This window comes from Kryptolebias marmoratus, linkage group LG9 (assembly GCF_001649575.2).
Source record: "Kryptolebias marmoratus isolate JLee-2015 linkage group LG9, ASM164957v2, whole genome shotgun sequence".
NCBI lineage: Eukaryota > Metazoa > Chordata > Actinopteri > Cyprinodontiformes > Rivulidae > Kryptolebias > Kryptolebias marmoratus.
The window spans coordinates 29,563,305-29,590,150 of NC_051438.1; the positions used below are offsets into that span (position 1 = coordinate 29,563,305).

General features: G+C 50.7%; 4 protein-coding genes across 9 annotated transcripts in view; 2 read left to right on the top strand and 2 right to left on the bottom strand.

The window, feature by feature from the left end:
- The window catches only part of arap3 (ArfGAP with RhoGAP domain, ankyrin repeat and PH domain 3), a 35,939-nt gene extending 24,486 nt beyond the window's left edge, over positions 1 to 11,453 (top strand). For both annotated transcript variants that reach the window (XM_037977436.1, XM_017438064.3), the window contains 34 exons: positions 342 to 504; positions 582 to 1,436; positions 1,580 to 1,620; positions 1,751 to 1,824; positions 1,932 to 1,987; positions 2,176 to 2,415; positions 2,928 to 2,997; positions 3,429 to 3,549; positions 3,793 to 3,977; positions 4,157 to 4,263; positions 4,520 to 4,719; positions 5,029 to 5,114; positions 5,212 to 5,394; positions 5,479 to 5,620; positions 5,802 to 5,906; positions 5,999 to 6,158; positions 6,240 to 6,342; positions 6,861 to 7,059; positions 7,149 to 7,212; positions 7,290 to 7,453; positions 7,547 to 7,759; positions 7,934 to 8,039; positions 8,108 to 8,255; positions 8,340 to 8,408; positions 8,491 to 8,565; positions 8,630 to 8,747; positions 9,497 to 9,625; positions 9,804 to 9,940; positions 10,006 to 10,088; positions 10,160 to 10,195; positions 10,276 to 10,339; positions 10,415 to 10,552; positions 10,637 to 10,675; positions 10,813 to 11,453. In XM_037977436.1, coding sequence (XP_037833364.1) covers positions 431 to 504; positions 582 to 1,436; positions 1,580 to 1,620; positions 1,751 to 1,824; positions 1,932 to 1,987; positions 2,176 to 2,415; positions 2,928 to 2,997; positions 3,429 to 3,549; positions 3,793 to 3,977; positions 4,157 to 4,263; positions 4,520 to 4,719; positions 5,029 to 5,114; positions 5,212 to 5,394; positions 5,479 to 5,620; positions 5,802 to 5,906; positions 5,999 to 6,158; positions 6,240 to 6,342; positions 6,861 to 7,059; positions 7,149 to 7,212; positions 7,290 to 7,453; positions 7,547 to 7,759; positions 7,934 to 8,039; positions 8,108 to 8,255; positions 8,340 to 8,408; positions 8,491 to 8,565; positions 8,630 to 8,747; positions 9,497 to 9,625; positions 9,804 to 9,940; positions 10,006 to 10,088; positions 10,160 to 10,195; positions 10,276 to 10,339; positions 10,415 to 10,552; positions 10,637 to 10,675; positions 10,813 to 11,211 — 4,983 coding nt within the window. In that variant the 5' untranslated portion in view covers positions 342 to 430 and the 3' untranslated portion in view covers positions 11,212 to 11,453. The remainder of the gene's footprint in view (positions 1 to 341; positions 505 to 581; positions 1,437 to 1,579; positions 1,621 to 1,750; positions 1,825 to 1,931; positions 1,988 to 2,175; positions 2,416 to 2,927; positions 2,998 to 3,428; positions 3,550 to 3,792; positions 3,978 to 4,156; positions 4,264 to 4,519; positions 4,720 to 5,028; positions 5,115 to 5,211; positions 5,395 to 5,478; positions 5,621 to 5,801; positions 5,907 to 5,998; positions 6,159 to 6,239; positions 6,343 to 6,860; positions 7,060 to 7,148; positions 7,213 to 7,289; positions 7,454 to 7,546; positions 7,760 to 7,933; positions 8,040 to 8,107; positions 8,256 to 8,339; positions 8,409 to 8,490; positions 8,566 to 8,629; positions 8,748 to 9,496; positions 9,626 to 9,803; positions 9,941 to 10,005; positions 10,089 to 10,159; positions 10,196 to 10,275; positions 10,340 to 10,414; positions 10,553 to 10,636; positions 10,676 to 10,812) is intronic.
- Positions 11,454 to 12,592: 1,139 nt separating this feature from the next.
- Positions 12,593 to 18,355, bottom strand: noa1 (nitric oxide associated 1). Of its 2 annotated transcripts, XM_017438055.3 has the most exons (10): positions 18,201 to 18,353; positions 16,856 to 17,252; positions 15,339 to 16,283; positions 15,082 to 15,246; positions 14,887 to 14,997; positions 14,238 to 14,329; positions 14,032 to 14,163; positions 13,606 to 13,722; positions 13,376 to 13,493; positions 12,593 to 13,136 (listed from the first exon to the last, which is right to left on the bottom strand). In XM_017438055.3, exons 2-10 carry the CDS (start codon positions 17,031 to 17,033, stop codon positions 12,898 to 12,900), a joined length of 2,097 nt encoding a protein of 698 aa, XP_017293544.1. In that variant the 5' UTR covers positions 17,034 to 17,252; positions 18,201 to 18,353; the 3' UTR covers positions 12,593 to 12,897. The 2 variants fall into 2 exon arrangements, with proteins under 2 accessions (XP_017293544.1, XP_024866854.1); XM_025011086.2 differs by lacking the exon at positions 12,593 to 13,136 and having other exon boundaries at positions 13,388 to 13,526; positions 18,201 to 18,355.
- Positions 17,896 to 20,668, top strand: nipsnap3a (nipsnap homolog 3A (C. elegans)). Of its 2 annotated transcripts, none has more exons than XM_017438056.3 (6): positions 17,896 to 18,057; positions 18,987 to 19,194; positions 19,559 to 19,720; positions 19,798 to 19,956; positions 20,204 to 20,290; positions 20,375 to 20,668. In XM_017438056.3, the coding sequence occupies exons 1-6, from the start codon at positions 17,989 to 17,991 to the stop codon at positions 20,449 to 20,451; spliced, it is 762 nt and encodes a 253-aa protein (XP_017293545.1). In that variant the 5' UTR covers positions 17,896 to 17,988; the 3' UTR covers positions 20,452 to 20,668. The 2 variants fall into 2 exon arrangements, with proteins under 2 accessions (XP_017293545.1, XP_017293546.1); XM_017438057.3 differs by having other exon boundaries at positions 19,798 to 19,947.
- Positions 20,669 to 21,484: 816 nt separating this feature from the next.
- The window catches only part of abca1b (ATP-binding cassette, sub-family A (ABC1), member 1B), a 33,193-nt gene continuing 27,831 nt past the window's right edge, over positions 21,485 to 26,846 (bottom strand). For 2 of the 3 annotated variants that reach the window (XM_025011084.2, XM_025011083.2), the window contains exons 30-48: positions 26,504 to 26,598; positions 26,294 to 26,326; positions 26,105 to 26,210; positions 25,847 to 25,921; positions 25,545 to 25,714; positions 25,280 to 25,457; positions 25,087 to 25,202; positions 24,789 to 24,933; positions 24,588 to 24,711; positions 24,363 to 24,492; positions 24,098 to 24,224; positions 23,958 to 24,020; positions 23,745 to 23,851; positions 23,477 to 23,618; positions 23,269 to 23,403; positions 23,051 to 23,154; positions 22,823 to 22,915; positions 22,394 to 22,637; positions 21,485 to 22,312 (exon numbers count right to left, since the gene is read on the bottom strand). In XM_025011084.2, coding sequence (XP_024866852.1) covers positions 22,160 to 22,312; positions 22,394 to 22,637; positions 22,823 to 22,915; positions 23,051 to 23,154; positions 23,269 to 23,403; positions 23,477 to 23,618; positions 23,745 to 23,851; positions 23,958 to 24,020; positions 24,098 to 24,224; positions 24,363 to 24,492; positions 24,588 to 24,711; positions 24,789 to 24,933; positions 25,087 to 25,202; positions 25,280 to 25,457; positions 25,545 to 25,714; positions 25,847 to 25,921; positions 26,105 to 26,210; positions 26,294 to 26,326; positions 26,504 to 26,598 — 2,340 coding nt within the window. In that variant the 3' untranslated portion in view covers positions 21,485 to 22,159. The remainder of the gene's footprint in view (positions 22,313 to 22,393; positions 22,638 to 22,822; positions 22,916 to 23,050; positions 23,155 to 23,268; positions 23,404 to 23,476; positions 23,619 to 23,744; positions 23,852 to 23,957; positions 24,021 to 24,097; positions 24,225 to 24,362; positions 24,493 to 24,587; positions 24,712 to 24,788; positions 24,934 to 25,086; positions 25,203 to 25,279; positions 25,458 to 25,544; positions 25,715 to 25,846; positions 25,922 to 26,104; positions 26,211 to 26,293; positions 26,327 to 26,503; positions 26,599 to 26,846) is intronic. The other variant, XM_017438054.2, reaches the window with a different exon arrangement.

Here is a 26,846-nt window from a genome sequence, read left to right on the forward strand (position 1 = left end):
CCAATATAAAGGTCTGAACATTCTTCGCTGCACTGAACTGCATACACAACTCCGCTCAGTTTGGGTTTGGGTGTTTTGTCCTTAGGGTGGACCAACCTCTGCCTGAGAGTCTTGTTGGGTTTGAAATGTACTGGGATGTCAACTCATTATTACACAGCATTCTAGCATGCTAACTAGCATCCTTCGTGGTGGGCTAACTGGTAGCTGCAGAATTGTTTAAATCTTTTACTTTGATCAAAAACTAATGAAACTTTCCTGAGTCCAGTTTGAGACGTGGGGTCTGCAGACAGGTCCTGCTCTCTGTGACGTTCAGGTGACCCTGCTCTGTTTCTCTCCTGAAGATGAACCACCGCCGCCCGTTCCTGCTGTAGGTCCGTGATGGCCGCCGAGTTTCCTGCAGGCGGAGGAGACAAAGCCCGATCCAGACTCAATGCTGGTCATCATGGCCTCGCTGGATGGAAGCACGTCGGTTGAGACGCTTCTGGCAGCGATCCACCTGGAGAGGTGAGTGATGCGTAGATCTGTCATCTTTGCTCAGCTGGTTGATCATGTGATCAGGGAGCTTTCTGCTGTCCCTGCAGGTACCTGGACACCTTCTGCCGAGCAGGCCTCCTTTTGGCCAGAGACTTCACTCACCTGGACCATGACGCCCTGGTCAGTCTGGGTGTAACCGCCACAGGACACAGGAAGAGGATTCTGCGACTGGTCAGCCACATCCAGGGCTTGGAGAGTCAGAGAGCCAATCAGAAGGCAGATCTCCTGTGTGAAAGCCGACCGTCGATGATGGAGCGAGCCATGTTGATGAAGCCCATTCCCAAACCCCGAACCGTGTTCAACCGCCGCAGGACGACGCCCATCCATTTCAGTCCTACACCTGAACCAGCACCTCCAGCTCCCAGGAGGCTGTCCCAGGAGTCCATCTGCTTCACCATGTTGGAGGGTCTCAACTCAGAGGCCACGCCCACTCCTGGTCAAACCTCAGAGGCCTTGTCCAATCCAGCTTCAAGTTGTGATTTCCCCTCAGAGGCCACGCCCACTCCTGGTGACATCCGGAGACCAAGCCAGACGAGCAGAACCAGGCCGACCCGCAGCCTGTCTCTGACAGATGCTGGAGGCGTGGTACCTCCTGTTCCTCCAAGGTTCAACCACGCCGCCGCCTCCTCAGTGTCCCCACCATCTTCATCCGTGTCCCCACAGTCCTCGTCCACACGGACAGAACTGAGACGACCCATATCCTCGCTGTCTTCTCGTCCCGGTAGCCTGGACGGAACCAGGCTCTCCGGATCTCCAGGTTCTCCCAGTGGGGGAGGGATAGAGATGGTCTCTAACGATATATACTGGGGCACCTCACCCGGCTCTGCTGTCCCTGGTGGTGGGAGGAGCTACTGCATCCAAGCTCCTCCCACTCCACCCAGAAACGCCCCAGACAGGAACAGGTGGGTTAGCTTGACAGGTTCCAGAGTCCAGACCAGGGTTCACTGGCAGGAGATTTTTATTTGTATTAAATATTTATTTAAAGATTTGAACATTAAATGAGATGTCTTATAAAAAGTCCTGATTATTGATTTGTTTGTTTCAGTGGCAGCACTTTAAGTAACAACTCTTCAGGGTCAGTCAGAGGTGAGTCCAGAACCAGAACCAGAGCCAGACCTGTTCCTTCAGATCTCAGACATCAGTTTTCTTTCACTCAGGTTGAATATTTTCATTCTTTCCTGAACTGAACCTCGGACTGTTCTGTTCGGTTCCACAGAGGAGCCGGAGGAGGAGATCAGCCCTTACTGTGAATCTGTTTTCCAAACCAGAAGACCTCCACAGACCGCTGAGGTGAGGTACAACAAGCTCCGCCCCCTGGGGTGCAGAGACCGCCACCTGTACGACACAGGTTCGACGTGGACAGAAGCGTTCTCACTGACTGGTTTCTGATCCTGCAGAGCGACAGAAGCAGAGAGACGAGGACGGAAGAGGAGAGACTCGCCGAGGATCATGGGTAAAATGGCTGCGAGTTTCCAACAGTTTTACACAAACAACAGGTTTGTGTAAAACTGTCTGGGTCCAGGTTTACAAAGTCAAAACATAAAAGTGGACTCGGTACAGAACCCTGGGGTTCTCCACAGGTTGAAACACTCTGTTGTCTGCTCTGCTGTGTGTCAATAAAGTTTTCATTTGAACCTTCAGGTGTCACAGACTCCCCTGGAAGAAGCGCATGTCGCAGGTTTTTCACGCCGGAGACTCTCAGGGTTACAGCACAGTGGGAGAGGCTCCGCCCCCTCCCCGCTCCCTGTCTCTGCCCCCCCACGCCTTCCCTTCAGAGGGCGACGACGAGCTGACAATCTCCCCGTACGCCAGCTACACCTCCCTGACCGAGAGAGCCCCGCCCATCATAAGCGGCTGGCTGGACAAGCTGTCGCCACAGGGGTGCGTTTGATTTATACACTCGCTTAAGCTGCAGGTACATCAGACTGGTTGAATCAGGTGTGTTTGATTTATGCACCTGGTCTGACGACAGGTAAACTGGGGTGCGTTTCATTTAATCACTTTGTCAGACTGCAGCATGTTAGACTGGTTAAATCGGGTGCGTTTGATTTACGCACCTGTTTAAAATGAAGCTTTGTTTGGTTAATCCAGCTGGTTTTTCTGTCTGTGTATTCATCAGGGGTCAGAGGTCAACTCTGGCTGAACTGCTGCATCTCTTCTTCTTTGCTTCTCCCTTTATCTCCTCCCGTCTAAAGAACTGCCTCTGCCTCGTCACCTTGCTGTCCTCCTCTTCCTCCTGTTCTTCCTCTCGGTGTGTGCCTGTTCTTTCCTCTTCCGTCTCGATCTGCTCCTGAAGACGAGAACGTTAAATAATTCATAAATTTGTTTTTTGTTATTTGGGTGTCTCTGTTTCCTCCAGCTGGGATCATGTTGATGATGTTTTTCTGTTTCAGGAACTACGTTTTCCAGAAGCGTTTCGTGAAGTTTGATGGAAAGAACCTGATGTACTTCGGGGGGGAGAAGGTACGCAGGTGTCCCTCTGCTGGGGTCATGGGGTCATGTGACCTGTCCTGGTTCAGGATCAAGAGGAAGTGAAATCATGGTGTCGCATTAGACAGGAAGAGAAGAACAGATGTTGCAGTTAAACTGCAAAAAACATACGAGAAAAACCTCCAGGAAAACAATAACATGAACACTAAATCAATCCAACACAACGAGTTAAACTGCAGCTCAGAGTCCGTCTTAGACCTTTAAACCCGATCCGTCTCAGATCTCAGATTGTCCTCGGTGGTGTCCCACAGGGCTCCGTCCTCGGTCCCTGCTGTTAAATCTCTTCTTCAGGGCTGGTTTTCTGCTCCTGTCTGACGTCGTTCTCGTTCGCAAGCAGGGATTTAGATTTGTCGGACTGAAACTCCCCTCACAGCGTTTGACCTTTGACCTTTGTGTTCTTCCAGGACGTTTACCCTAAAGGAGTGATCCCATTGGCTGCCATCCAGATGGCCCGTCCAGCCAAAGACAACAAGTTTGAAATCGTGACGAGTCACCGGATTTTTGTGTTTCGGACGGAGAACGAAGGTGAACATGTTTTATTTGGAAGTTGTTGATTTGTTTGAAACTTTATTTAAGTTTAAAGTTTGGGTTGGAACTGTTAGATTGTTTCTTTTTGTATTAATAATTGAAATTAGTTCTGCTGCTGAAAGAGGGAGGACCTGTCAGACTCTGACGGTACCAGGACTGGTCCGGTGTTTATGAGCTGATGGACCGAGGTTGTTGCCATGGCAATAACTGAGTGCCCCACCCCCATGTGTCTTGTGACAGTGCTGAAGCTGCGCTGGGTGTCCACGCTGCAGGAACACGTCAGGGACCAACTGGTGTTTGGTCGGCACCGGTTTGGACCCGGATCTCACTGTCAGAAACACGGAGTCCTCGAACTGAAAGGAACCAAGTCCAAAGTGTACGCCGCCATCAACACGGACCAGATCTGGCTCTACAAGAGCGAACAGGTGAGGCAGGGGGAGTCTGTCACCTGAAGGCAGACAGGAAATGACGCAATAAAACAGGGAGTAGGGGTAGCTTTTGATCCAACGTTCCGCTCAGAAGTTTCAACTGGATGTAGATTTGTTGGTTTTAAAGATGCAGGGAAATGTCTGGACGAGTGATTCCTCTTCATGTTTCTCTGCAGTGTTTCCGTAACGGGATTGGCATCACAGTCATCGAAGCTCGAGGAGCGACGATCCGAGACGGAAAACACAAAAGTTTTGAGCTCATCACTCCTTACAAAACTTTCAGGTAGTTTGTCCTCCTGTAACGTTCCTGTAATCCTCCCGATTAAAGAACTCTTCATGTGTGAACAAACACGCTGATGTCAAAATGAAGACTTTAGTTCCTGCTCTGTACGTGAAGCTTTAATGTTAGTTTCTGCAGAATAAGAATCAGAGAACAGTCAGAATGATTTATGTACCTGCAAAATGATGGTCGTTCTAAACGGCGTCACCATGGCGATGGTCCAACAAGCCTGACCGCAGATCTTTGTTCTCCTCCTCAGCTTCACGGCCGAGTCAGACCGGGACAAGCGGGACTGGATGGAGGCGCTGCAGGAGGCGATCGCAGAGACCCTGTCGGATTACGAGGTGGCAGAGAAGATCTGGTCCAACCGATCCAACAGGACGTGTGCCGACTGCAAGGCCCTGAACCCGGACTGGGCCTCCATCAACTTGTGTGTGGTCATCTGCAAGAACTGCGCAGGTAGTACCTACAGTAACACAACAACCAGCACAAACACACAAACAGTGATTCTACCGACATGTCGGAGCACATAACTAGCCAGGTTACCGTGGTAACCACCACGCACAACCGGCTGATCTTATTCCTGCTGCTGTTTCAATCATTTAACAGCCTGAACAGGTGAGACAGACTCTGAGTACCTGTACCGACATGAAGCAGTGCAGGTGGAACTGTGTGAGCACGCTCAGATCGCACCGGTCGGGAAACACAAACTCTGACTTGTTTGTTTGTCACATCTGAAGAATTCATGCAGCCTGTGTGTGTGTGCAGGGCAGCACAGAAGTCTGGGGACGATGGTCTCCAAAGTTCAGAGTCTGAAACTCGACACCAGCGTTTGGAGCAACGAGATCGTCCAGGTGAGCCTCGTTGTGGGGTTGGGGTGTGTTTGGGGGCGGCTGATACTCAGATGAAATTCTGACTGTTTATTTGTTTGTTTGTTTGTTTGTTTATCAGCTCTTCATCATGCTGGGGAACGATCGGGCCAATGATTTCTGGGCGGCCCGTCTGTCTGAGTCCGAGGAGCTGGACTGTGACGCCTCGCCTGAGCAGAGGAGGGACTTCATCACCCAGAAGTACCGAGGCGGTCGGTTCCGACTGGCCCACCCGGCGTTCAGCAGCCAGGAGGAGCTGCTAAAGGTCTGACTGAACGCTACCTGTCCCTTTCCCATCATGCACTGGGCCGTCAGCAGCAGAGAAAACACGACTCTCTGTCTCCTACAGGTTCTGTGTGCTGCCGTCTCTGAACAGACTCTGCTGAAAACCGTCACTCAGATTTTCTCAGAGGCGGAGTCAGCGTGCCTCGCCAGCCAATCAGATGGCTGCCAGCGAGGACACAAACACCTGGACCCCCTCAGCTCCACAGGTGAGGACTCAACTCTTTTTCATCAGCCCAAATTGTCGGGTTCAGAAGAACTTCAGTTCTCCAAGTCCTGCAGGGTGTTCTTGCCTGGACTCAGTTCTGGTTCCTGTTCTGTTTGTTTGGACCCAGTTCTGGTTCCTGCATGGTATTCTTCTCTGGACTCAGTTGTGTGTTTGTCCTTCAGATCCCAGCGTCTATGATGAGATCATGCAGCCCGTTCTTCTCTCCGGGTTCCTCTTCAAGGCCTCGTCCGTCAACAGAGGAACGCTGACCCGTAAAACTCGAGAAGGTGGGAGGAGTCTGTGTTGGTTCTGCAGGAACCGGAACATCGTCTGCGTTTCAGAAGCAGAACCTGAACTTGTTCTGTGCTCCATTCGTCAGACTTCCAGAAGTTCTGGTGCTCGGTGGATCAGTTTCTGCTCCTCTACGAGTCGGACCGATCTACAGAACCCTGCCTGCAGATCAGGGTGAAGGACATCGTGTGTCTGGGCGTCAGTCGACCCAATCCGTCCGCCAACAACAACAACGGATTCATCGACAGGTCTGGGTCCAGCTCAGTGGCGCCACCTGTCGGGTCTTTGTTCCAACTGTAACTCAGAACTTTCTTTTTGTGGTCCGTTAGGTTCCGCTACACCTTCGAGGTGTATCTGACGTCAGAGAAATGTCACCTGTTTGGTTTGGAGACGGCCGACGCGCTGCACAACTGGACCAGAGCCATCGGACAGGTTCGAACCTCCGACTCAGAAACTGCAAAATATCGTCCTGAAATGTTCTGACGTTGTTCTCAGAAGGGTTGGTGGCTTCTAAACATTTTCTTTCTTTATTCTGAGAAGAAAACTGTATTCTAAAAGGGTAAATACAATCTTTCTGTTGTTTTCCACATTATTCAATAATTTAGTTGCTGTAGTTATTTTTAAACAAATCAGAATTTAGTTTTGTTAATTTGTTTAGTCTTTATTAAGGTAATGTTTCCATCATGGCCGCCCCCATAGATCCTTCCTGTCGTCTCAGGAGGATTCAGGGCTTAAAGGAACAGGAAGAGGACTGAACCAGGAGTTTCACAATAAAGCTCAGATACCTTTCAAAATAAGAGTTTATCTCTGTCACAGCTTAGATCATTTCTGAGAAAGTCCTGAATTCCTGTTGACGACGATGGATGTCGGAGCTGCTTTGGAACCCTTCAACATTTTAGAACATTTTCTCAGTGAATTAAAATGAAAAGTATCTGTCATCTGCCCCTCAGGCTGCGACGCCACTCAGCTGTCACTGCCTGCTGACCCGGGAGTTTGAGCGGGTCGGGCTCCTGCGGTACCGAGCCATGTTGGACCCTCAGCAGTGGAAGGAGGCCTACTTCGTCCTGCAGAAGTCCAACCTGTTCATCTGCCCCCAGAACGACGGAGCGGCTGAGGACATCATCAATCTGAACCGGCTGCAGGAGCTGAGTCAGTGACCCGGTCCTGGTTCTGGTTCTGGTGCAGTTCTACGGATCGTAACGGTTCTGTCAGTGAAGCTGTGTGTGTTTGTGTTGAAGGTGTCACCTCGGAGAGCGAGAACCACGAGAAGAAAGAAGTCCTGGTGTTGGTGGAGAAGGGCAGGTGAGGCGTGTTTCTCTGCTGGATGGTTTTTGGTTCTGATGTTTCATCTTCATCACTGGGTCGGTTCTCCTCTTCAGAACTTTGCACCTGCAGGGCGTGGGGCGGACCGACTTCTCTCTGTGGTACTCAGACATCCAGCGGGCGGCGGGAGGGAAGGGGAACACCCTGAGGGAGCAGCAGCTGAGCAGGAACAACATCCCCATCATCGTGGACAGCTGCATCGCCTTCATCACGCAGTACGGTGAGGAGGAGGAGTTTCACCTCTGACCTCTGACCTGCGAACAGTTCAACACAGGTTCTCCTCACTGAGGTTCCTTCTCATGATTCTGTGCAGGTCTGGGCCACGAGGGGATCTACAGGAAGAACGGAGCCAAGTCCAGGATCCGGCTGCTGATGGAGGAGTTCCGTAAAGACGCTCGAAACGTCAAACTGCGGATCGGAGACCACTTCATCGAGGACGTGACCGACGTTCTCAAGAGGTTCTTCAGAGAGATCGACGACCCGATCTTCATGGCCGAGCTGCACCCGCTGTGGCAGGAGGCTGCCAGTGAGTCCACCGGAGGATCTGGTTCTTCTGGACTTTAGGCTCTTATTCCATCAGTGACACATCAGGTCCAGGCAGGGAAGGTCCAGACCAGAACCAGAACTCAGCGTGTACCATTTAAAAATATATTTACATATTTTTAATTAAAATTAAAAGTTTCCAATCATAAACTTTCAGAAATTCCTCAGAAGTCGGCCAGGTTAGACCGCTACAAAGAAATCATCCGGACCCTTCCCCGGGTGAACCGGACCACTCTGGCTGCTCTCATCAGTCACCTGTACAGGTAAGCTCCGCCCACAGCAGCACCAGCACCGTGAACCAATGAGCTCTGACCCGTCTCCTCCCGGACAGGGTCCAGAAGTGTGCCGACCTGAACCAGATGTGCACCAAGAACCTGTCGCTGCTGTTCGCCCCGAGCCTGTTCCAGACGGACGGGAAAGGAGAACACGAGGTGAAGATCGTGGAGGACCTGATCGATAACTACCTGTACGTCTTCGAGGTAAGGGACTGCTGACGGGACGTGTGGTTCTGATGGTACCGACTGAACAACCTGCTCATATTCTGTGTTCTGATGGTGTTTCAGATTGATGAGGATCATCAGACTCAGATCGAGCTGGAAATCAGCCTCATCACCAGCTGGAAGGACACACAGGTGCAGACACACACACACACACACACACACACACAGTGACAGGCAAAGGATCAGTAGTTTGATGGACACTTTGTGTCCTCAGCTGTCTCAGGCCGGTGATCTCATCATCGAAGTTTATCTGGAGATGAAGATCCCCGACTGCTGCATCACTCTGAAGGTACATCCATCAATCATCAGCTGTCACCCGACAGGTGTGACACACGTGACCTCTGACCCCGCAGGTGTCTCCCACCATGTGTGCTGAGGAGCTGACCAATCAGGTTCTGTACATGAGGAACATCCCGGCCGGAGACAAAGACATCTGGATGACCTTTGAAGCCATTGAGGATGGACAGCTGGGTGAGTGGCTTCTACTGTACCTGTATACCTGTGATACCTGCACACCTGTCTCACCTGTATGCCTGTGATACCTGCACACCTGTCTCACCTGTATACCTGTGATACCTGCACACCTGTCTCACCTGTATGCCTGTGATACCTGCACACCTGTCTCACCTGTATGCCTGTGATACCTGCACACCTGTCTCACCTGTATGCCTGTGATACCTGCACACCTGTCTCACCTGTATGCCTGTGATACCTGCACACCTGTCTCACCTGTATGCCTGTGATACCTGCACACCTGTCTCACCTGTATGCCTGTGATACCTGCACACCTGTCTCACCTGTATGCCTGTGATACCTGCACACCTGTCTCACCTGTATGCCTGTGATACCTGCACACCTGTCTCACCTGTATGCCTGTGATACCTGCACACCTGTCTCACCTGTATGCCTGTGATACCTGCACACCTGTCTCACCTGTATGCCTGTGATACCTGCACACCTGTCTCACCTGTATGCCTGTGATACCTGCACACCTGTCTCACCTGTATGCCTGTGATACCTGCACACCTGTCTCACCTGTATGCCTGTGATACCTGCACACCTGTCTCACCTGTATGCCTGTGATACCTGCACACCTGTCTCACCTGTATACCTGTGATACCCACACACCTGTCTCACCTGTCTAACTGCCACTCCTCTCCACCTGCGTCTGTCTGTCTGCCTGGTCCCATGGATGAATGCAACCCTGACCCTGTCCTCAGAGCGACCTTTACACCCCAAAGAGAAAGTTCTGGAGCAGGCGCTGCAGTGGTGCAAGATGGCCGACCCAAGCTCCGCCTACCTGGTGGTGAAGAAGGTTCCTAAAGGAGAAGGCATCAACATCCTCACCTGTAGGTGAAACACGTGTCCATCTACAGACTGACAGTCGTGTGACAACGAGGAAACTGTTTAACAGAACTGTCCCTGTCTGTCCTCGTCCCTGTCTGTCCCCGTCTGTCCTCGTCCCTGTCTGTCCCTGTCTGTCCCTGTCTGTCCCTGTCTGTCCCCGTCCCTGTCTGTCCTCACCAGCCTATATGAGTGAGATCATGAAGGTCGGCCTGTTGAGGTGTCGTGAGGAACCTCCAAAGCTCCTTCAGGGAACCAGGTTCCAGGAGAGAACGTTCCAGATCCGAGACCACAAACTCCTGCTGCTCAAAGACAAGAAGGTGAGCAGGGTTCCGGGGTTAGGATCCGGGTCTGGCAGAACCCTAACTGGTTCTTGTCTGTTCAGAGCATCAAACCAGAGAAGGAATGGTCTCTGAAGTCCATGAAGATCTACATCGGGATCCGCAGGAAGCTGAAGGCTCCGAGCAGGTAACACGGCAGGACACGTTCACAGGTGGAACAGTTCTGTGCTGGTTCTGATGAAGGTTCTGTCCCTGCAGGTGGGGCTTCACGGTGATGTCAGACAAACACCAGCTGTAAGTATGGGCTCAGAACTCACACAGAACCTCCTGCTGATCCAGGTTACTGAGCCTGGACCCGGTTTGTGTTCCTTCAGGTTCCTGTGCTGCAGTTCTGAGGCTGAGATGTGGGACTGGGTCACCAGCTTCCTGAAAGCTCAGGTGAGTTCAGCGGTCCTCCTGTAGGCCATCCAGGACTGAAGCATCTCACTGCAGCTTCTCTGTGGGTTTCTTTAGAACGTTGACCCGGGTCCTGCGGTTCTGCGGCGCCACTCCTCGTCAGACCTCTCCAAGCAGAGGTTCGGCACGATGCCGCTGGTTCCGATCCGAGGAGATGAGAGCAACAGCAGCATGCTGTCGGCCAACCAGACGCTGGTACGAGCACTTTCTGGTCTTTAATTCCCAAACCGGGCCTGGTTCTCGGTTCTGTTTGAGACTCTTCTGATCTTCTCTCTGCAGAGGAAACTCCACGACCGGAGGACGCTCTCCATGTACTTTGTGAGTTCTTTGGACCTGTCGGTTCTGGTTTTTGTTTCTGTTCTTTGCCCAGTCCGTAGTGTTTCTGTTCTGTGCTGCTTTTTGAGGGAACCAGAACTTGTGCAGAACTGACCCATTCTCCATGTCTGTGTCTTCAGCCCATGAAGGTCCAGCAGGACTCGTTTGAGGAGCGGTCTGAGTCTCCGGACCTCCCCGAGCCGCTTTACGAGGAGGTCGGGGACTTCGGTCTGCAGGTTCTGAAGTCTTTGGAGACCAGTTTCCGGTCCAGCAGAATCGCAGAAACCCAGGAGGTCCCGGACGAGCTACCGCTAAGACTTGTCCTCTCAGAGACAGGACATCTGGAGCACATGGTGGTTCCGGAGGAGGTCCAGACAGCCAGCAGCCCTGAGGAGGCGCTGGAGCCGAGCAGCACCGGAGAAGGAGCGGTGAGGAAGAGGCAGGAGCTCTCACAGGAGCTCCTCCTGCAGGAGCTGTCCTCCGCCTTCACCAAGAAGACCGAGGAGGAGGAGGAGGAGGAGAGGCCGTATGACGTCTGAGTCGACTGGTTCTGTTATAAACTCGTTGGGTCGGCTGGTGTGGGTGCAGAACTGAAGGAGAGTCCCACCTGGAGTCTGAGACGACCAGCCCGGATCGTTGGGTTCTGTGGTCACCTGCGGACAGGTGAGACAGGACGCTCAGCCTGTCTGATGGATCAGAACCAACATGATGTGACGAACCTGATAAACAAACAAACTGACAGCAGTTTAATAAAAAACTCTTGGATCCGTTTGAAGCAGCATTTCTGACTTGTTGCCGTCATCTGTCTGATTTATTTCCTCACAGCTTTTAAAATCCATCAAAACAAACGTCTCCATCAGGAACACTGAGCTCAGACTTCCTGTAGCAGAACTCTGATCAACGTAGAGAAAATTTACAACAAAAATCCTTTCAGACATCAGCGGCGTTTAGTCCTCCACGAGTCGTAAAACCCGGTCCTGTTGGAGCTCTAAACCCAGTTCTGGTTGGAGCTCTAAACCAGGTCCTGTTGGAGCTCTAAACCCGGTCCTGTTGGAGCTCTAAACCCGGTCCTGTTGGAGCTCTAAACCAGGTCCTGTTGGAGCTCTAAACCCGGTCCTGTTGGAGCTCTAACCCGGTCCTGTTTGGAGCTCTAAACCAGGTCCTGTTGGAGCTCTAAACCCGGTCCTGTTTGGAGCTCTAAACCCGGTCCTTTTTAAACAGGAAGTTGGTCTTTAATGACTGAACTGAGGTTTTAGATCTTTAACAGTTTTTATAAAATCACAGGTTAGGATGGAGGAGTTCTGGAGGTTTTAACCACAGAATATTGAATTTAGAGCCTGATCTCTGAGGTCAGAGGTCAGAGGTCACACACCCAAACTCTCATTGACTTCCATTGAATCTGAGCTTCAAACAGGAAGTGAAGGCTCTTTTTAACTCTTCATATCTCCTCCATAAACCCTGTAGAACCATCAGAACCGTCTGCTGCTCACGGGTCAAGAAGTTCTGATCCGACTGATAGTTTGTCTGAGGCTTACTTTTTACTCTGTGTTTCTGCCTGAGGTGCCATGGCAACCAGCAGCTTCTGGGTCTTCTATATTACCCAGCATGCTTTTCTTCCTCCTGTGTTTCCATCATGGCCGCCGCCACAGATCCTTCCTGTCGTCTCTAATCAGAGCTCTGATGTTCAGGAGGATTCAGAGAAACAGGAAGAGGACTGAGCCTGGAGTTTCACAATAAAGCTCAGAGATACTCTTCAAAATAAGAGTCCGACTCTGTCACAGGTTAGATTATTACAGGAGGAAGTTTCAAATTCTTGTTGGGATTTAGAGAAGATAGTTGATGGATGTTGGAGCAGCTTTGGAACCCTTCAACCTTCCTGCAGAACGTTTTTAGTTAAATGTTAAAAACAGATCATGTGACTCGTTGGCATGTTCAGATTTTATTTCCACACGTTAAACACGCCAACATCACGGACAGAAGAACACAACTTTAACTTTCTGATAAACGTGTTCAGAGGAGACTGCAGGTTCATGTGAGTCAGGACGAGTCGACCAATCACAGCCGTGGATCTGAACATTTCTACCAAACAGAAACTCTGGTTCTGAACCAATCCAAGGATCCGGAGATGGGTCTGTTGCCATGGAGACAGAGACCGTTGTCCCTGAGCCCAGTCTGAAGCAGAGCTTTGACCACCTGTAGGATAGGTGTCCCCCTGTCCTGTTCGCTCACTTCTTCTTCTTCTTCTTCCTGACCTGCAGCATCTGGGAGCCGGCGGCAGACAGTCCGTCCAGCGTCCCGGCGATGCTCAGCGGTTTGAAGGCGGCAGATTTACGAAACCGCTCTCCTTTCAGAGACACGACGTGAGGAAGCAGCGGCGGCGTCCGCAGACTGATACCTGCTGCCGCCGGACCGTGGACCCTCACCTGAACCTGGTCCCCTTCCACTGCCGTCAAAGCTACCCAACCTGCACATAGGGATAGGGACAGGGACAGAAACACAGGTGAGACAGGGACAGAGACAGGGACAGGGACAGGGACAGGGACAGAAACAGGGACAGAAACACAGGTGAGACAGGGACAGAGACAGGGACAGGGACAGGGACAGGGACAGAAACACAGGTGAGACAGAGACAGAGACAGGGACACAGGTGAGACAGGAGAACCTGTCTGGCCTCGGTGTTGTGGCTGCAGGTAAAACGCTTACCTGCCGAAGACAGTGTGATGTCAGCAGCAGCCTCCTGGTAACCTCGTCCCTCCAAGGTGAAGTCCTGAGGGACCATGGCAGGAAACTGTTCCATCCTCTCCGAGCCTCCTATAGGCACCTGAACGCAGCACAAACAGCTGGGTTACAGCACCTGAACGCAGCACAAACAGCTGGGTTACAGCACCTGAACGCAGCACACGGCGCTCTCAGCCTGTGGTCATGTGACTCACCCCCAGCAGTTTGTGGCCCGCATGTTTCTCATAGATACTGCTGGCTTTGTCCAAACTGGTGATGTGGACCGGGACATGATTGGAGACCACGACTGAAAACCAGCAGGACTTTCCTCCCTGCAGACAATCAATCAATCAATCAACCAATTAACCAATTAGTAGATCAACCACTAAGGAGGGTGTAGCAGTGAACATCTGGACAGTGTCTAAGACCAGCTGAATGTTTTCTACAGAAATGTATTCAATAAACAATCAACTCACAAACCATGTGACCATGTGATCATGTGACCCTGTGACCTTGTAACCATGTGACCCTGTAACCATGTGACCCTGTGACCTTGTGACCCTGTGACCTTGTGACAACCAGCTGACTGCAGCTTTCTCGATGAATAAATATCAACATGCTGATGTTTTAGGGCGTCTCACCTGCAGGAAGTCGATCCTGGCCAGAGCTCCCACAAACAGACTCATGTCGGGCTTCAACACGAACGTTCGTGGGACGATGGCTTGGCTTGGAACCACCAGCCGGACCTCGTGGTCCTGCAGCAGGTGGAGGATCTGAAACATAGACAGAATGTCGGTTCTTCGGTTCCAGCTTGGACCCGTCTGATCATGAAGATGCTCTCACTCACGTCACGCTCCTTCATGACTCCCGGCGTGTCAAACAGCCAGTGGGCGTCCTTCACCTCGTTGAAGCTCAGCTCGTCATGTGACCTGCTGACAGCTGGGGGCGGAGTCACACAAGAACAGGGTCAAGAAGAAGCAGAACACAGCTGTTAATGATCGGTTTGTATTCTATTATTATTATTATTATTCTCCAGTAAAACTTATGAGAATTTTCTAGTGAAATCTCAGAGGCTAACAAACAGTGAAACCAATAATCTGAGTAACATGTTCAGCCATATTTAATGAACTCTGGTTCTGAAATGATGGTAAACTGGGAACACATCACATTTATAAAGATATTTGAGCCTCAATGTTTCTGTTAGAGACGGATTCAGCCCAACTGAAGTCTTTCTGCAGCAGAAACCAAATTAGAAACATGTTCAGGAGTACATCTTGAATCTTCCACATAGATACGGTATTGAATGACTAAAGTGGGTGTGGCCTATGATCAAAACAGTATTTTTAATGTTCCTCAGCTTCAGTAAAAGTCTGGAAGTTCTTCTACGGTACCAGATTTGGATCAGAACATTCAAACCCCAGCTGCTAACTCATCAGGCTGTCAGTTTCTGTTTGGAGGTGATGATGTCACACCTTATCCATCCAATCACAGCTCACCGGGTGTCGATGAATCTCCATCTTCGTTTTCTCCAAACGCCAAATTGTCCGGGTCGAACTGGACCTCATTCGTCTTGGTTCTGTTGGGCTGGAATGTGCGACCAACACGGCCTGAACAGGTGAACAGGTGAGCAGGTGGTCAGGTGATCAGCGACACGTCTAACCCCGCCCCTCACCCCCTCACTTCCATCTTACCCACTAAGTATCCCTGTCTGCTGAGGTGCTGCAGCCTCTTCAGCTCGTCAGGCTGAAGCTCCGCCTCCGTTTCCTGCTCCGCCTCCTTCAGGCGCTCCTGACGCCTGAACATCCTGTACGGGGTCGGGTTGATGATGGGGAACTTCAGCAGGTTCAGGGTGGTCCCTGAATGCACGGTGAGGAGAGGAGAGGGAAAAATGAATCAGGAAGTTTTAGAATAACGGAGATGACTAACATCTCTGGGTTCTGGTACTGACCGGGCCACGGGGAGATGGTGGCCTTGCGGAGGACATCGGCAGCTCTGGACTTGCAGTAATCGGACTCGAGCAGCGAGTTGAAGAGCGTAGACTTCCCTGCATTGGCGCTGCCCACCAGGTACACGTCTCCTTTGTACTTCCAGGACCGCTGCAGGCTGGAGATCAGCGCCTCGATGCCGTAGCCGGTCTTGGCGCTGATCAGGTGGACATCGGTCACCTGAGAGCCGAAGCCAGCGTCCTGACAGTACCGGGACAGCTGCCGTTTGATGCGCTGCAGGTAGTTTGGCGAGTCTTTGGGCAGCAGGTCGATCTTGTTGCCGAGGACGACGATGTGCTTGTTGGTTCCCACCAGGCCGGGCAGATCGGGGACGATGGAGTCGGGCAGGTCCAGCAGGTCCACGATGAGCAGCACCAGCGCCTTCTTGGTCCGAATCTGCTGCACCACGTCCCGGTACTGGTCGTGGGACAGCTGCAGGTTCAGGGCCTTGTGGTGGTGATTGATGAGGTGGCAGCGCTGACAGGTGGCCCCGCCCAGTTTCCCGTCCTGCTGCAGAACCTTGTACTTCTCGCTGGGCAGGTAGCCGGGGACGTCGGTGGCGGTGCAGTGCAAAATGGCGCCGCAGCCCGAGCAGCAGGTGTCGCTAACCGGCGTGTCCACATCTGGAGTCCCAAAGATCTTGTGCTCGCCTTTCTCCTTTTTCCTTTTCTTCTTCTTGGACTTTACAAGGTTCTCGTCCAGCGGGAAGTCCACGTCCTGGAACTGAATGAAGGAGCTTAGCTCCGCCTCCTGCAGGGCCACACCCTTTAACACCTGCAGCTGACCCACAGACCTCAGGTGTTTCTGAGGGGAGACCTGAGCATCAGGAGCTGGTCCAGGAGCAGCTGAGGAGACTCGGAGCTGATGGAGGAGCTGCTCCTCCTCTTGGTGGGGGTTCTCCTCTGGACCTGGACCAGGACAGACAGGAAGTACCTGTTCAACACAGCCTCACCTGGATGATGCCTGACAAGTTACTGGAATGTTTTACCACATGAAACAAAACCCTGTCTGCCTGGAAATTAAAGTCAAAATAATTATTTTGATTGAAGTTGTTAACAAATTATATTCCAAAAAGTTGAGACTTTATGTAAAAAATAAATAAAAAAATTAAAGCAAAGATTTGAATCTTCTGAACAATATTTATTAATTTCAGAGTTCTATTATCTCCTTCATAAAGAAACAGTCCAACTGTCAGTAAATAAGTCGAAAGTCAAATAAATATAAAAAGTTAACAATAAACTCACAGAAGCAAACTAGTTAAGACTTGTTTTATCAGTGAAATGCAGCTGAACTCAGGTACCAGAGACTAGAACCTGAAAGTTCTGGTTCTGATCGGACACACCTGGGATCAGCCAACAGTTCTGACAGGTTGACTCTCCCAATATGGCGGCGGAGCCGACGTCTCTGGGTTTAACACAAACTTCTGTAGAACCGAACAGAACCACAGAACAGACCCGGACTCGGACTATAGAACCCTCACCTGAGCAGTCCAGGAACACGAACGTCTCCTCCAGGTTCGGGTCCACGGTGCAGCTCTGGACCTGGTTCCGGTTCGGAGCGCGCCGCCGCGGCCGCGCATCGCCCGCGGCGGCGGAGCAGAAGCTCCTCCACAGCTGGCGGCGGACACACACCTGGAGCACCTGCGTCACCTTCAGCATGGTGCCGACTGCACGCGCTCACTCAACTGGACCTGCTCTTCAACGGATATGACGTCAGACTTCGCGCTTGTTTTGGTTCCGGGTCTTGTAGGAAGTTCTGTCCCCAGCGTCGGGAGCGCGCACTGCAGCAGAGAGTCGGATCCGCTTCGGATCCATTTCTCGGTCCAAAGACTCACAGAATCGAGTCAAGGTTGTAACTTTCATTTCAGTCGACAGCTTCTGGTGATTAATAAATAAAAACACATCAAATAAATAAAAAATAAACCTGCTCTTGTGTTGCTTTTCAATCTTTTTCCAACTTCTGTCATGTTCAAATATCAGTCAGCCACCAAACACTGTTTTCCAACACATCTGTGTATTTATCATCATCCTCTCATCATGGAAAACCTCCATAACATGGGAACAAATTAATTAACCAACAAGTCCTTAACTGTGTTTATTTCTCTCATCATGGAAAAAGAGTCCTGTTGATTTCGAAACATTTGCTCTTGTTTTGCCAAAGTTACCGGGGAACCAAAAATAAATAATTACCGGCGCATGCGCAAATGAAACCGGCAAAACAAAATGAGCTGATAATTAATCAACAAGGGATCGATCAATGAAGCCTTCTGATCCTTGTTCTTAGACTCAAAATAGGTTCTTCTAGGTTTATTTGGTAAATATCTTTTCATTTTTTCTTTTATATTCACAGTTTAATCCGATATTTCTGTGTCGTTCAGAGTGTAATCTGTTCTTAAAAAGAATTAATGAAACAATAAAATCAAATCGTCCACTTTTTTATTAATCTTTTCATACTGGGTTATTTCTACAGGAGTGAGTCCTCCTGTCTCAGAGGATCTCTGTCTCTTTGTTAAACATTGCCCTGCTGTCAGAGTGAGACCTCCTGTCTCAGAGGATCTCTGTCTCCTGCTCGGGCTGTTTCTTTTAGACCCAGTTCTGGTTCTCCTCGGGTAAAATGTTGACTCTGATCCGGTCTCTGAGACCCGCTGCCGTCCAGCTCAGACCTGCTGCCGCCGCTGCGCAGGTGAGTCCACCTTTAACTCCACACCTGCTCCAGAACCAAAACCACAGACCCTCGCAGGCCCAACAGAACCGTCCGAAGCAGCAGAAACAAACACGCCTCCTTTATTACTCTGCGAATAAACACAACAACTCACGCATGCTCACCTCGGTTACTCTCAGAGTTTGAGTCACGTGTTCGTGTGGTTCGGTTCGGATGTTTGTGTGGTTCGGTTGGGTCCGGTTCGGCTGTTTGTATCGCTGATCTCTGATCATAGTTAAAGGTCAGAACCCCCCAGTTTAAGATTAACCAGCAGCTGAGGGGGGTTCCTGAACGCCTCACGGCCTTCAGCGTCCTCGCGTAAAAACAGTGAGCAGTGTGTGTTGGTGTGCACGTGCGCGCGCGAACCCCTCACTCTGCGACTCTGAAAGTTACGCGCACGCGCACACAGGGTCGTGGTCCACAGTCACGTATCAGCCCGCGTAGTGACGTCAGAGATCCAGCAGGGGGCAGCAGAAACCGGGTCAGAGTTCAGAATTTCAGCTCAGTCAGAGAATCTGGACTAAACGATTCCTGTCAGAGGTGACCTCTGACCTTCTTCTTAGGTCTGACCTGGTCACCTCCAGGTCTGACCCGGTGTCCCCCTCGTCCAACCTGGTCTCCTCCAGGATGGAGAGGTGACTCCAGAGTAAACCCAGCAGAAGACTGGGATGTTTTAATGTTCCTGTTGTTGCTTCACAAATGATTATTATTATTATTATTATTATTAGTAGTAGTAGTAGTAGTACAGTAGTAGTAGTAGTAGTACAGTAGTAGTAGTAGAAGTGTGTCTGCCTGCCAGCTGCTGTCAGGTTTAGAGACACCACCCACCTCCAACCCTTTGACCTGGGTACCTGGTCTCCTGTTTTTCTGTCAGAGTGAGACCTCTCTGCTCTTCGCCCTCCTCTCTGCAGCCCTGTGCGCGCCTCTCCACTGGGCCCCGGCAGGAACACAGAACCTTCTACGAGTTCCGCACCTACAGCATCCGCCCGGACCAGAACGCCGCCTTCCTGAAACTGACCAATGAGAAGATCAACCTGCGCACCGCCCACTCGGAGCTTATTGGCTACTGGAGCGTGGAGTACGGCGGCCTGAACCAGGTCTTCCATATATGGAAGTACGGTGAGGCTTCTTCTTCTGCTGCTTCTACAGATGCTCCTCTTCGTCAGACTGAAAAATCCTTAACTGTTAAACCTTCAGTAAAAAGTTCTGACCCAGAACTCCTGACCCAGAACTCATCTGTTTGTTTGTCCTGCATTGATCCAGACTTTCATGTAATCGTTTGAAGGACCTTGATCAGTAGTTCATAGACTTTCTGAAGGTTTTATTTTTTGTTTGGATTTTTTAGATTTAATCATAAAGTTTTTTTTTTTACTTTGTGTTCATAAAGAATGTATTTTTGTTGTTCTTGTTAAATATTTGTTTTGAGGAATGAAAACCACTTCCCCTCCCTCACTGGGCCTTTAAATGACCTTTGACCCCTCAGACAGTTACGCCCAGCGGGCAGGGGTCCGGGTAGCCCTGGCTCAGGACCCCACCTGGATCTCCGAGTACATTTCAAAGGCCTTACCCATGCTGACGTCTCAGGACAACGAGGTCACGTACCTGGTACCTTGGAGCCGCCTGCAGAAGCCGGCGCAGAGTGGCGGTAAGTCCCGCCCCCACACAGCTGCATGTGACATCATCACGCCGACCTGAATCTAACAGCAGGTGTTTGTGTTTCAGGTGTGTACGAGCTGGTTTCCTTCCAGATGCGTCCCGGCGGTCCGGCGGTTTGGGGCAATGCCTTCCAGGCCGCCGTCACCGCCCGTGACGCACCGGGGTACGGCAAGCTGCTGGGGGCGTTCCACAGTGAGTTCGGACTGCAGAACCGAGGTACGAGAGGTGTGACATCACACATCACCTGACGGCTTTACAGTTCAAACAGGAAGCAGTCTGATGTCATCAGTAACAAACAGGAAGCAGTCAGTAACAAACAGGAAGCAGTCTGATGTCATCAGTAACAAACAGGAAGCAGTCTGTCATCAGTACCATGTCTGGATTTTAACATTTATTGAAACAGGAAATGTTTTCATCAAGTTTTTGGTTGTTTTAGGATTTTGTTTTCAGTAATGATGTCACTGTGTTGCAGTCCACGCCCTCTGGTGGTACGACAGCGCCGACCAGCGAGCTGAAATGCGACACAAAGCCCACACAGACGCCAGAGTGGTGGCTGCAGGTGAGGCTCCGCCCACAGTCTAAGTGACATCACACTGATCAATAATCAGACACTAACCGCTGTGTGTGCACGTGTGTGTTTCAGTCAGGAACAGTGTCAGCCATCTTGACAGTCAAAGGAGTCAGCTGATGCTCCCGTGTCCGTTCTCCCCCATGAATTAAGATCTTGTCGTCTCCGTGGCAACAGAGACCAGCTGGTGTTTTACTGTGGAACACCTGTAAGCCCCGCCTCCTTCCCTGGATTAGGCAGTCACAGTTGTAATCCGGAGCTGTTGGCGGTGGGCGGAGCCTAATGTATGACTTGTTGAACTGTGACTTTAGACCTCTGCTGAGCTTCAGACCTAAAATACTGAACAACAATAAAATGAGACTGTTTGAATGTTTGGAAATATTTTATTTTAATAAAAAACAAACTGACATTAAAAGATGCAACGTTTGGTCATGTGACCTCCAGGTGGTTAATGTCACGTGGGGCTATGTCACCATGGTAACCACGAAGGAGGGAAAGGGGTCTTTACAATAAATTTAAGATGATATAAAGTGCGGAGTACACAACCAAACTCCTATAGACTTCCACTGGATCTGAGCTGTTTTTAACTCTTCAGATCTCCTCCATAAACCCTGCAGAACCATCAGAACCTTCTGCTGCTCACGGGTCAAGAAGTTCTGATCCCACTGACAGTTTTCACTCAGAGACTGTTGGTCTGAGGCTTACCTTTTACTCTGTGTGATGCCCCGCCCCTTTCTGCTCCCCACCCAAAAATGGTGGGGATCACCATGGCAACTAGCGAGTCAGCAGGCTTTTTTTTGTTTTTCCATCATGGCCGCCCCCATAGATCCTGTATAACTTCAGACCTCTGTTCACGTAAATTCAGCAGAATTCAGGATTTAAAATAAAAGACAGAAAGAGCAAACAGGAATTTCAAAATAAGAGTCTGGCTCTGTCATGACTTTGGTTATTACCAAAGGAAGCTCCAAACTCCTGTGAGGCAGAAAGCTGATGGATGGAGCTGCTTTGGTACCCGTCAACATTTCTGCAGAATTTAAATGAAAAGTGAAGAAGTTGGGATCAAGCTTGTGATTCCTCACGTCTGAGTCCAGTTTGGTTCAGAACCTGGTTCTGCAGACTGGTTTCTGCTGACCTTCGACCCTCTCAGGGTGTGTGTTCGTGTGTGAAGCAGTCAGGCGAAAGCGATCGATTCAAGTCGTTTTATTTCGCTCGTTTAGCCGTAACAGCTGTTCTTCCATCAGCAGCACAACAACAAACATGGTGATCAGAATCAGTGCAAACACAAACAGAAGTCTCAAACACTTAAAGTGCTGCAGTCAGACACAGGATGATCACCGATCGATTAGATCGCCGATCGATCAGCTGCTGATCAATGCTTTGGTGTCCTTCCAGGAGCTGATGAGGTATTTCACTGCTTTACTGGATCTGCTCCTCTGTTATTAAAAAAACACTAAAATATCAAATTTCTTTGTATCGAGCACTCTGATTGGGTGTTAACACTACAGGAAACAGTGCGATCACCGCCAAAATAAAACAACAGACTACATGTTTCTGTTCCAGCTACAAATATAAATAAAAGTCTAAGGATAAAAACGGAATCAAAGTTTGATAAAAAACTGATTTTGCAGTCGAGCACTCAGCCGTTTGAAATGATTCGGATTCTTCATCGTTGTTCAAGTTTTTAACTCCGAGCCGCTCGCCGCCTCCACAGCAGATCATTTGCATTGACTGGCATTGGGTGGCTGGTGGCTCCGCCCACCACCATGTTTAAATCAGCACAATGTCCCAGCAGGCGAGGAGGCGTCCTCTCTGCTGCAGGTGAGTCCAGGCTGAAACCTGCCGCCATGACAGGAGTCATGGTCACATGACGCTCTCCCGCTGCTCGCCCCCTCCCTCAGCGGCTCCGTGGGCGGGGCTTAATGCTGCAATGTTGATGGCGACGTCTTTCCGCCTCACTGATGCGTCTTTGGAAACGTAGTCGTCACTTTGGTCCTTCGCAAAATTCACAAACACCTAAAACAAGAAACGTCATCAGTCAGCATCTCAGGGCGCCACGTTTCCCATCAGCCCTGTCCAGGTGTGTGTGGTGTGTACCTGGTCCAGTGTGGTCTGAGTGACAGAGTAGTCCTCGATCCTGAGCGTGTCCTTGTTCTTGGCGAGGATGGAGAAGATGTGTGCGAGCGAAGTGAGCGACGACGGCAGCTGGTACTGCAGCATGTTGCGGTGTTTCTCCTTCAGCGTGCTGCCGCTCAGCTCGCTCTCGATGAACTTCATGACGGGCAGCAGGTCCGGGTTGGGTCCCGCCACCCGCAGGATGATGGTGTACCCGTCACCAAACCTGGAGCACACAAACAGGTGAGACAAACAGGTCTGTCGCCCTCTAGTGGTCAGAAAGTAAAACCACTTAAAATAAACAGTTTGAACCTAAAATATTTAATCTGAATGTTTCTGAGTCCAAACTCAGTGAAGGTTCTGCTTCCACGACATCCGAGACATCTTATTTTGAAATCCTGAGAGTTTTACCTGTTCTTCAGGTGCTGGACGCTGCCGAGACATCTGAACCTGCCGTTCACCATGATGGCCATCCTGGTGCACAGAGCCTCACACTCCTCCATACTACAACACACACAGAGGCACAAGTCCTCCGTGAGGACACACACCTGGGCACACCTGAAAGTCTGACTGAGAACTCAAAGGGAAGGTCTAACAGAAAACTGAGGACAGACACAGTAAGGACAAAGACCGTCTCACCTGTGGGAGGTGAGGACGACTGAGCGTCCCTCCTTGATGACGCTGTGGATGCAGTTCCAGAGGGCTCGGCGGGCCTTGGGGTCCATGCCAGTGGTGGGCTCGTCCTGAAACCAAGACAGTCTGGTTTAAACTGAAACGTCACGCAGGTCGTTCACACCTGGTCAGCTGCTGAGAGGTGAAGAAGAGGAGGAGGAAGAAGAAGAAGAGGTGTGTTTTACCAGGAAAACGACAGGCGGCGCTCCGATCAGAGAGATGGCCGTGGACAGCTTCCTCAAGTTTCCTCCGCTGTAGCTTCCTGCTCGTTTATCTGCGTACTTCAGCAGACTCAACTTCCTGATGCCCCACTCTGCCACCTGTCAATCAAACAGCAGCCAATCACAGCACTGCCTCGTGACTCCGCCCCCACAGTGTGTATTTGTGACTTACGTCACAGACTTCCTTCTCGGGCACGCCTCTGAGGATGGCGTACAGCTCCAGGTGTTCCCTTCCTGTCAGCAGATCATTGATAGCGTCGAACTGAGGACAGTAGCCCATGTTCTGATGGACCTCGTCTATCTCCCTGAGGATGCTGCAGAGACACGAGGACAGGGCTTACTGAGGACACAGGAACATTTCACCAAACAAAGAGTCAGCACAACACAAACACCAGGATCTTGGTTCTGATCTAAACTCAGGCCAGGTTCTGGACTCTCACCTCTTCCCAGCCAGGAAGGCCTCCCCGCTGGTCACCATGGTGTCTCCTGTCAGCATCTTAAAGGTGGTCGTTTTCCCAGCTCCGTTCACTCCGAGCAGACCGAAACACTGAGCAGAAACAAACACACACGCCCGGGTCACCTTCACGTTGTTTACCTGCACAGGTACCACCGGGCCAGCACCGCCACCGCCACCTGCAGGAAGTGAGCCTCACCTCTCCAGGTGGAATCCCGACACACAGTCGATCCACGGCCGGCTTCTGCTTCCTCTTAAACACCTGCAGGACACATTTACTGTCATTCTGCCCCTGCACCTGGCCAGGTATAAAACCAGTCTGGTGTAAATCCCGCCCACCTTGGTGAGCTGCCGCAGCTCCAGGATGTCCCCCTGTCCCAGGCCCTGGACAATCCGGTGTCTCTCTCGAGCCACATCCTCATCTTCCTCTCCCAGTGGTCCCAGTTTGGTGAGTTTACTGACTGGCCTACACACACACACACACACACACACACACACACACACACAGCTGTTAAAAACTGCAACAAAGTGCTCCCTGGTAACTTTACAAAATGCAGAATCTGAGCTGTGATTGGTCCCATGAACAGAACCGATCTGGACTCACCTGGGCTTGATGCAGAAACGGTACTGGATGAGGAGGGTGATGATGAAGAAGACCACACCCTCCACAGCCATGGCGAGCAGGTTCTTTCCCACCATGTCCCACTCTAGAGGAGAGCGGAACCTGTTCTCACCTGGAACACAACAAGAACAAGGTGAACTTCCTGCCGTCAGGTGAGTCCGCCTGTGAGGAGAACACCTGGTGAGTGTCTGCGTCTGCTTGTGGTACCGAATCTCTCCAGGGCATCGGCCATCGCCTGGTTCTTCACCATATCGATGAGTCCTCGACCCAGACAGAAGTGAGGGAAGATCAGGAGGACGTTCTTCAGAATGTCATTGATGCCGCCGATTTCCTGCAGAAACAGGAAGTTAAAGCTCGTCCTGCGTTTACCTGTAGGTCCGACTGCAAACACCTGTGACGTGCACTCACGTGGTCTCCGAACAGCTCCATGACGAAAGTGGAGATGCTGCCGTTGATGCCGATCAGGATGTTGATGCTGGTGAGAACGACGTACGCCGTGCTGGGGATCTTAAAGAAGAAGGAGGCGGGGTACATGAGCGGCGTGATGGACCACCTGGAGACGGAGACACAACGAGCCGCTGTCAGCAAACGGACCCCAAATCAGCTTCTGGTTGATGTACAAGGAAGTACGGAGTACTGTGTAGTAAGGTGTAGTAAGGTGTAGTAAGGTGTAGTACAGTGTAGTACAGTGTACAGAGTATCTGACCCGTAGAGCAGCAGCAGCAGAGCGAGCACTGGAAGGTTGCTGGATGACACGTAGGCTTTTTGTTGGAAGCAGATGAAGATGAGGATGACGAGTATTGCTGGGACAAAGTAGTTTAGCTGCAGAGACACACAACCATCAGAAAGGCCTCACACACACACACACACACACACACACACACATGCAGACGTCTCACCATGTCCCACATGAAGTTGGCCAGCCAGTAGAGCAGCGGATGGACGCCGCTGATGAACTGCATGTGTTTGGCTTTACTGACTCGCTCCTGGATGAGGAAGACCACAAAGCTCGCAGGGACGAAGGACATGGCAAAGATTACACAGATGGACACCAGGACGTCCACAGAGGTCGTTACCCTAGCGACAGAGAGGACAGGTGAGATCAAACATAAAGGAGTCGTGTTGCAGCTGGAATCAGGTGTGGGGGTCCAGGTGAGCACTCACAGGGCGACCTGGGACAGCTGCTCTTTGGTCAGGTTCAGCGGATGGTTGAAGGCGTTGATGCCGTACCTGCTGGCCTCTTCGCCCGGCGGCAGGTTTGCTCTCAGGATGCCATTACTCATCACGTTGATAAACGCCGCCACGCTGTGCCAACCTTTGTTGTTGAACCAGATCTGAGGAGACCAGGTTCAGGAACATGTCAGGAGCTGTACCTCACCTGTTCATTTACCTGCTCCGGACTTTTCCCAAACTGTGCAGGAACCCTGGACCCAACCTGCTGGATCTCCTGGTTCTGGTTCACTCACCTTCACGTTGTTTTTGGTGTCCAGGCCATTGATGAAGCCGGACAGATTGTCGAGGAATCGATCGGCAGCGGCTCCCTGCAGGAAACACAAACACAGAGTTCTGTCATCAAATAAAGCTTTCCTTTTAGGTTCCTGAGGTTCTGGATTGGTTCCTCTCAGACCCAGGAGAAGAAGAACCAGTTAAACCATTTCATGAGTTTATAATTGGACTGCTGATCTGAGATCTGTGAGTAAAATCCTGCTCTGTTTCAAGCTGACCTTCTGCAGCTTAAAGACGTTTCGGACTCTCTCGATGGCGTCATCGATCTCATTGGCTGGTGGAAGGACCTGCATGCTCCTGGCGCCCAATGAGAAGCCTCCGTACCTGCAGAGACAGGAGAACATCAGAGCGTCCAGGAGTAAAAAGTTCCTGAAGATAAAAATACTGAAATAAATCCAGAGACTGACCTGAACTCATTCACCCAGACTTTGTTCTTCAGGCTGTAAGAAGAGACAGAAAACCTTAGCCCAGGTGTAGGTTCTCAGGTGTAGGTTCTCAGGTGTAGGTTCTCAGGTGTAGGTTCTCAGGTGTGTGTTCTCAGGTGTAGGTTCTCAGGTGTAGGTTCTCAGGTGTAGGTTCTCAGGTGTATGTTCTCAGGTGTGTCTTGTGTGTCTCACCTCTTTCCGATGATCTGAGAGTACGTCTTCACCAGGTAGTCTGAGATGTTTCTGCCTGTCAGGTTCTGCAGAGTGTCAGTGGCGCTCATCTTTATCTGAACAGTGAAACATTTGTTCTTTAACACACAGAACCTTTACTTCGTCCAGTGAAGCAGTGAAACAGTGAAGCAGTGTAACAGTGAAACAGTGAAGCAGTGAAACAGTGAAGCAGTGAAGCAGTGAAACAGTGAAACAGTGAAGCAGTGAAGCAGTGAAGCAGTGAAGCAGTGAAACAGTGAAGCAGTGAAACAGTGAAGCAGTGAAGCAGTGAAACAGTGAAACAGTGAAACAGTGAAGCAGTGAA

Coding starts and splice junctions, on each gene's coding strand:
- nipsnap3a (XM_017438056.3), top strand. CDS start 17,989: ATGTTGACTCTGATCCGGTCTCTGAGACCCGCTGCCGTCCAGCTCAGA. Junction 18,058..18,986: donor CTGCTGCCGCCGCTGCGCAG/GTGAGTCCACCT, acceptor TCCTCTCTGCAG/CCCTGTGCGCGCCTCTCCAC. Junction 19,195..19,558: donor CTTCCATATATGGAAGTACG/GTGAGGCTTCTT, acceptor TTGACCCCTCAG/ACAGTTACGCCCAGCGGGCA.
- noa1 (XM_017438055.3), bottom strand. CDS start 17,033: ATGCTGAAGGTGACGCAGGTGCTCCAGGTGTGTGTCCGCCGCCAGCTG. Junction 14,998..15,081: donor CAGACAGGGATACTTAGTGG/GTAAGATGGAAG, acceptor TCACCTGTTCAG/GCCGTGTTGGTCGCACATTC. Junction 13,723..14,031: donor CCAGGATCGACTTCCTGCAG/GTGAGACGCCCT, acceptor GATTGTCTGCAG/GGAGGAAAGTCCTGCTGGTT.